The sequence below is a fragment of the Pristis pectinata genome, chromosome 17 (assembly GCF_009764475.1).
Source record: "Pristis pectinata isolate sPriPec2 chromosome 17, sPriPec2.1.pri, whole genome shotgun sequence".
NCBI lineage: Eukaryota > Metazoa > Chordata > Chondrichthyes > Rhinopristiformes > Pristidae > Pristis > Pristis pectinata.
Genome location: NC_067421.1, coordinates 30,495,860 through 30,503,560, shown reverse-complemented (window position 1 = coordinate 30,503,560; position 7,701 = coordinate 30,495,860). Strand labels below are relative to the sequence as shown.

Sequence of the window (7,701 nt, the reverse complement as noted above, 5' to 3'; positions counted from 1 at the left end):
ACTGCCATGCTGGCAGTTCCCATTGCTCTCCCAGCCGCCACTGCTGCTTCCCACTGCCCTTCCCCTTGCTACTGATCACACCACAACTCCCGACCCACCCCTGATCTCGTACACCAAAAAGTTTTCATTTCTAACAGCCGACGTGACATCAACTGTCTTGACTTCTCCACTAGAGCAGGCCAGATGAAGGGTCTTGACCTAAAATGTCTACTGTCTGCTTTGCTCCACAGATGCTGCCTAACCTGCTGAGTTCCTTCAGTAGATTGATTTTCTTTTTGATCTGTGAATAAACTCTTCACTATGATATCGATACAACCAAGTATTTCACTATCATAAACTGTGTGGTGTATTTACTTTTTCATATCCTATTAATACAGCATGTTAAACTAAAGATGTGGAATTGGAGATTGACTTATCTAACTGTTGCTAAAATTACCATTAACAAGCAGCTTACAGATCTGAAGAAGGGTCAATTCAACTCTCAATTCTCTTCATGATGCTAGTTATTTTCCAGTTTTTAGACAACAAATGTTTTGAACTGAGATTATGAAAGTTTTCCAGTTTCACATTATTACTGATGATTTTTGTTAATTCCTGGTGAGAGGTCTGATAGTCCAAATGTGCTTCTCAGCTTTAAATGACTGCAAGGCTCCTCAGCATTGTTATAATTACCTGTTACAGATAAATAAATCCAACTATCCAAATCTTTTGTTTTATTCAAGTTTAGCTTGCCAATTGCTTGCATCTGTCCATAAATTCAGAATGAATATTGACTCTCCTGGTGTCTGGGGAAAATTACAATAGGACCAATGTAGATTTTTTAACTTCAAATTCTTCCTATGTGATGGCTTTCTGGTGTGGTGCATTATTCTCAGATTCAAAATTGTCTGTAAAATCAGAATTACCATTTGCAGTTTTAGTTTTGCTTTCATTCATGAATTATCTGTATGCACTGTTAAATGGTGACAAATATCCTTTTATTGTAAAATAATTTAGTTTTTATGAATATTGTCATACTGTGATCTATTATTTCAGTAAGAAAATATGGACATCATTAACAGTGTCTTTCAATTCATTATCAACATGAAAGAGGCATCAAACAAATACTAGGAAACACGACCTACTGACAATTGGGGAAAACAGTGGTGGGGGATTGTTCAGCCAAGTCAGTTGAATCAAAAGGGAAACAACTGAGCAGGAGAGGGTGACTTTACTCGGTGGAATCTGAGAAATACTCCTTTCACCACAAAGATTAGGAAGACTTGCTTTCCAGAGAACACAAAACCGTTCCAACAGATTGCAGGTCTCTGACTTCATCGTATCAGGCAGTTTCTCTGCTGCAGGTGACAACAGGTTAGAGCACCAAATTTTAGACATTCATTTTTTTTTAACTCCTTGTTTCTCACAGAGATGGAATTCACTCTCTCAATCTTACTTGCTGAGCAAAGGCCAGGTTGTGCAATGTTTGCATGCTGAAATTCTTAAAGCTGCAAATCATGGCCATTTTAACTCCATTGATATAAACAATGAAAAGAGTTTTACTTGTATTTTTCTCCCAACTGTGAAACTGAAACCATTCTCAGCCATTCTGGATTATTTCCAAGTCCTCACACTGCTGGTATGTTGGTTCAGCTACACCCTCCCAGAATTCTCTGGGCCTCGAATCCAGTTTTGTTCTAGGAAATTGATGAATGGAGGTATCATTAAATATATCCAGATATCTATTGCTGTAGGGGAAGGCTGCCTCTTCAGTTACTGCCAGTATCTGTTGTATATGGTTAAGGGTGAAAATATGCACGGCCAGATTCCTGGCTGTGCTTTCAAAGTAGTGACGCATTTTTAAAAGAAAATACAAACCATATATAAGATTTTTCATTACAAACCCAGAACTGTTGAGGCTCACCACAATGAAGGAGGCCAGCTGGCCCAAGGTGGTCTTTGTGGAAGTGCTAAGTTTATTCCACTGCCTTGCTCCAACCCAAGTGCTCTGGAACTGGGTGCTTCAAATATTAATCTAATTGTTCCATTAAAAAAAAGAGTACTGAAACAAACACCATAATAAATATTTCATAATCTGCATGATTATATCTTAACCTCTCCAGGACTGAGTGGCAATTTTAATTTGATAACCCTCCTACCTCCCCACCTCTCATAAAATCATAAAGGATTTTCCATTCACCTGCAGATTTGGAAAACAAAATTGTAATCCATTTCTCCTCAAATGGAAATTCTTCCAACATTAGTCGTTTAAATGAATAACAGTAACTGCATCTAGCTAACATGCTGGTAAATGCAAAATGTACTTTCTGAAATACTTCCCATACCATTCATTCTGACTGGATATGAATAATACCATGGGTAGACTATTAAAGTACGAAAGTTACTTAATATCACATTGTATTGATATGATTGGTAGACATTGCTTCAAGCTGGACCTGCATATCCCCCTACTGGACTTCAATGATGGTACCATCCATTATTCTTTCTTCCTCCTCACCAAAATATGACTTCACATTTGCCACCTTTGTTGCAGTGAAAACCACAATTAAATTAGAATATAATTTTCAATAGATATTTTAACACCATTTTTCGCGAAGCAAATGCTTTTGGTGTACTACTGCTAAACTCACATCTCAGATTACTAACAAGAGAAAGGTGTAATTGAGCTATGTAGGTATAATAAAATGGTTGTGACATCACATTTAACTTGCAAGGTCTGTTTGACTTGCATTCATCGCTGATGCAGTATCTCTCCCATTTTGCATCTGCTACAGGTAAGATGCACAGCAATCTTGGAATTATTTACTGTGGATACTTCTGTGTTACACTGGTCAGAAAACACATCATTAGAAGGTAAATGGAAGCTAAAAATTGAGATGCTTTTAGAATTTTTCCTTCCCCAATACATCATGATGGCAGTAGCCCAGCCCTGCTTAAAATCAGTAACAGGGTGGGATTCTTGTGCTAGTTGGTTACTACAATGGCTGAAAACCGTCCCAGATAAGGGTGAAGATAGAAAAAGAATCACTGCTCTCTGGTTGGTTATTGGTGCGTTGGCCAAGCTTGGCTGCAATGCCCCAAAGCGGAATACTCACAACTCCTTTCAGGAATGCAAGTGAAAAGTGACCATGTGAAAACTCAGCATTTTGGTAGAAAGAAGTGGGGCAATGAAAACTGCACGGTACAAATCCAAAAGGGTTGGGGGAACAGGGATCTGCAGGTATACATACATGAATCACAGAGAGGGAGGGGAGGTTGATAAAATTGTTTAAAAATATATGGGATAGTGAGTTTTATAAATGAAGGCACTGACTACAAGAGAAAAACAAGTCATGATGAACCATTATTAAAAACACTGGTTCAACCATAATTGGAATATTGTATCCAGTTCTAGGCATATATTTTGGGAAAGATTAGCAGGCTTAGAGGGTGCAGAAGGGATGTACTAGAAAGATTTGAGGAATGAGGATCTACAGTATAGCTATATGAACACACTGGGGAAACTTTTTTTTTGGAACAACGGAGATTGAGAAAGGATTTTATGGATATATTTGAAATCCTGAAGGGTCCATCAGATGGGAGAAACCATTCCCAGTGCCAAAAGGGCCAAGAACCAGAGGATACAGAATGAAAGTAATTGGCAGAAGAAGCAAAAGTGATGAAAAGAAAATCTTGTTTCCACAGTGAGTGGTTAGGATCTGGAATGCACATTTAGGATGGGTAGTGGGAGGCAGTTTCAGTCATGGTGTTCAAAAGGTAACTGCATAAGTACTTGAAAGGAAGAATCATGCAAAGCTGTGGAGAGTGACAATAGCTGGATTGTGCTCACTTAGAATCAGCTCAGACTTGATGGGCTGACTATCGATCTCCTGTGCTGTAACCTCTTTGCAATTCTACAGTCAAGCTACTGGAAGAGAACTACAGTTTAGGCTTCGTGGCTGATAGCTATCTAGAGGTTTAGGGGTTCAAGGGTAAGACCAACTATTAATAATCCCAGTAACTGCTCTGTAAATATTTAAACAGTAGATTTACAAAATTTAAATTCAAAAGCTGTGCAAAATGATTAGAGTCCATCTCCTTCACAGATCAACTAATGCTGGTTATACATTAGAGTCAATCTAATGTATTACTATTAAAACAATGATCTTCTTTGAATCACTATGAAATCAGTGAAGGATACATAATTGATGTACATGTAGTCCCTCTGCAGGATTCGGGCCGGCAATCTGCAGCATATTGAAAAAAAATTAAGCCCAACATTTTTTTGATTATCTCAAACTATCTCATTACCCTCTTCAAAATCTTTGCTCCAGGAATAAATTTAGATTTGTTGAGAGACTATAATGTGAACTTATACGGTCATTTATAATCACTTAGTCTACAGGTCTGTTCTTCCAGTTGAAAATTTTTCACTTGTATTTCAAGTACATCACCCTAATATTTTTGCTCTTGCAAAGACCATTCCCGACGATTTAAAATCTCCATCCCTGAAATCATCTACCATATTTTCACTGTTTCAATAACCCGTGTCAGAGAATTCAAAGCATAATTTGCCCTTGAATTTCTATTTATCCCCACTTTTTAAATCTGACCTTCTGTCTGACATTTTCCCAGCACGAAGGGTGAATGGGGGCAGTGTTTTCTTACCTCTCCTCTATCCCTTTGAAACTGTTTCCAATGAGAATGGTTTGGGCAAGTTGTTGTGGAGACCAGTTTTTCCACAGAAGGTTGTTATAGAGAGCTTTTCCACAATGAATCATGTAGAAGAGAGTTGGTCGGTTGATGGGCCGTTTTCCTTCCTAATGAATTTAAAAAAGAAAAATTTCCAATAATGCTGTTGGAATACAACAAAAATATTCATTTTGTATCATATTAAGAAGTGCAATTTGCTCCTTGAATTGTTGTATGATTATTGTATGAATTCAAAGGCTACTTAAAAAGCAGAATTGTTTCATTTTTGTCCAGCTTCACTGTGTGAAACTGAAATATGCACGTCTCAGTGCCTTTCACCTCGTTTTCTCTGATCACCACCATCCCACAAACCTCCAGGAACCTCTTCTCCCATTCTGTAAATAATGGATCAAACAGAAGGCAGCAAAGTCGAGGGATCTGTTGAACACAAGGAGGTAAAGTTTAAAATTTTACAGAAAGGTAAACAACAGACACAGAGATGATAGAACTGAGGCAAAAGGGTAGTGAGGTCATGGACTGTATCCAGATCACAGAAGAGGAGGTGCTGGCTGTCCTGAGGCAAATGAAGGTGGATAACTCCCCAGGGCTAGACAAGGTGTCCCCTTGGACCTTGTGGGAGGCTAGTGCAGAAATCGCAGGGGCCCTGGCAGAGATATTTAAAACTTCCTGAGCCAGGGGTAAGGTGCAGGAGGACTGGAGGATAGCTAATGTTGTTCTGTTGTTCAAGAAAGGCTTTAAGAATAAGCCGGGAAATTATAGGCCAATGAGCCTGGCATCAGTCGTGGGTAAATTATTGGGAAATATTCTAAGGGACAGGATATGTAAGTATTTGGATAGACAAGGCCTGATTAGGGATAGTCAACATGGCTTTGTGCATGGTAGGTCATGTCTAACCAATCTTCGAGGAGGTTACCAAGAAGGTCGATGATGGAAAGGCAGTGGACGTTGTCTACGTGGACTTTAGCAAGGCCTTTGACAAATTCCTGCATGGGAGGCTGCTCCAGAAGGTTAAGTTGCTTGACAGTCAGGATGAAGGAATGGATTCAACATTGGCTTGGTGGGAGAAGCCAGAGAGTAGTAGTAGATGGTTGTCTCTCTGACAGAAGGCATGTGACCAGTGGTGTGCCGCAGGGATTGGTGCTGGTTCTGTGGCTGCGTATCATCTATGTTAATGTTTTAGGTGATAATGAGGTAAGCCGGATCAGCAGATTTGTAGATTACACCAAGACGGGGGGCATAGTGGAAAGCAAGGAAGGCTATCAAAGCTTGCAGCGTGATCTTGACCAGCTAGGAAAATGGGCTGAAAAAGGCTGATGGAATTTAATGCAGACAGTGTGAGGTGATGCACTTTGGGAGGACAAACCCAATATTGATCCTGCAACAGTGGATCACATGGCTTGTAAACATTAAGGGAATGAATTTGTTCACTAACCTCATTTTTCCCTCGTTAATTCCACATTTTGGCACCTTACTATTCTTACCTGTAGAGTCTCAAGCAGCAGGAACAGCAGGGCCAACTGATAGCGAGATGAAACAGAGTTGGAAAAGCTTCCAATTCCGTAACATACTAAGTCCAGTGTGGTTCGACAATGATCTACGTCGCCCTGCTTGTATTTGAGGAATTCGGCAGCTCCAACATCCAGACCTGATGGTGTTGCTAGTGGAGCTGTGCGATATTTGTTTACAGCTCTTTGAACTGTTTCTGAAACAAATTATTACAGTGACCATGGTGGAAGCACATTGAAGTTCTCAAGAACACCAATAGTTAATCTTACAACTCACCACGGCAAACAGTCCAGAATTCTGAATTCCGCAACTCCTCTCTGAAACAAAGTTCAATAGTTTCAAGTCATAGGAAGATTTGCCTGTTTTCGATGTAATGTCTTCAAAGCCAAAGCCAGTGAAGAGGTTCCAATCTATCTCCATGTTTAAACACTTCTTAATATAATAGACATTTTGAAAGAATTAAGAAACTTTTACACATTTAGTGTCTCCCACAAATTATTAATTATGATGCCCAATGATTTATCATGCGAAGTATTTTTGATTAAAACAGCAAAACTACAATTGTGTTTGGGGGGGGTGGGAGGAGGAAGGATGCACTTAGGTGAACACTGGGAAAAACAGGTAAAAGCAAAATGGGTAATGAGGAAAATAGTAAAAATTGGTTAACTGGCCATAAAACGTGAGCTTTAAATGCCAAAGTTCATTCGGCTCTACTTCCAGTGCCATTTGGAGTAGTGTGTTGAATACGTGCATAATCACGATTGGCTTTTTCAGAGACTCATTGAAATGGAAGTTTTATGAATTTTGTTCTTCCCTGTTGTAATACTGAGAATTGATGCTGCTATGTGTCAGCATCACAGAGTGCTGCTCCCTCTGTTCTCTCTTGTTTTTTTTTCTGGACAGTTTGGTCAGCAGCTTCCTTCTGAGGCGCAAATCATGTGCAGCCACAACCTCTGGAGTCGCCTCCAGCCATCCCACAGCAGCAAGAGAGGGGCGCACCTTTTCAGCATGAGGAGAAAATGAATGCCGAGAAGAAACCCAAGCCAACTTACACCGCTTCCTTTATTTTGTGTTGGATCCTCTCCCCTTCAGACGCACTCAGAATCTCGACCTCCTGTGCAATGGTTCGCTCCCTGGCGTTTCCTCGCCTTTTCTTCACCCCCTTCTTGCTGACTGTCTTCCATTCCCCCTCTGCTGGGCCAACAGACATCCCTCCTGCACATTAATTCAGGATAAAGGAGGGGTGTGACTGTCCTAAACGCGAAGGCCAAGGGCTGAGTTTGCAAAATAAAGTGGGTGTTGTGTAAGAAGTGGAGTTAACTTTAAACCTGCAGCCACATGAAGGGTTTTCCGTGCAGGAGCCTGCGGCTGGGCCCGGGCTCTGACTGGCGGCTCGGAGCCCGTGTGTCACTCCGTTATGTGTCCCCTCGCTGGAAGCGGCCAGGAGGGCCGGAACCTTCGCACGCGTTCGGTTTTTCCGCCGGCGGGGATTGCGCGCCGGAC

General features: G+C 40.6%; 1 protein-coding gene across 2 annotated transcripts; it reads right to left on the bottom strand.

The window, feature by feature from the left end:
• Positions 1-1,567: 1,567 nt before the first annotated feature.
• Positions 1,568-7,699, bottom strand: srrd (SRR1 domain containing). Of its 2 annotated transcripts, none has more exons than XM_052031778.1 (7): positions 7,251-7,699; positions 6,475-6,515; positions 6,174-6,394; positions 5,011-5,109; positions 4,648-4,799; positions 4,181-4,226; positions 1,568-1,765 (listed from the first exon to the last, which is right to left on the bottom strand). In XM_052031778.1, exons 1-7 carry the CDS (start codon positions 7,406-7,408, stop codon positions 1,580-1,582), a joined length of 903 nt encoding a protein of 300 aa, XP_051887738.1. In that variant the 5' UTR covers positions 7,409-7,699; the 3' UTR covers positions 1,568-1,579. The 2 variants fall into 2 exon arrangements, with proteins under 2 accessions (XP_051887738.1, XP_051887739.1); XM_052031779.1 differs by having other exon boundaries at positions 6,174-6,388.
• Positions 7,700-7,701: the final 2 nt, after the last annotated feature.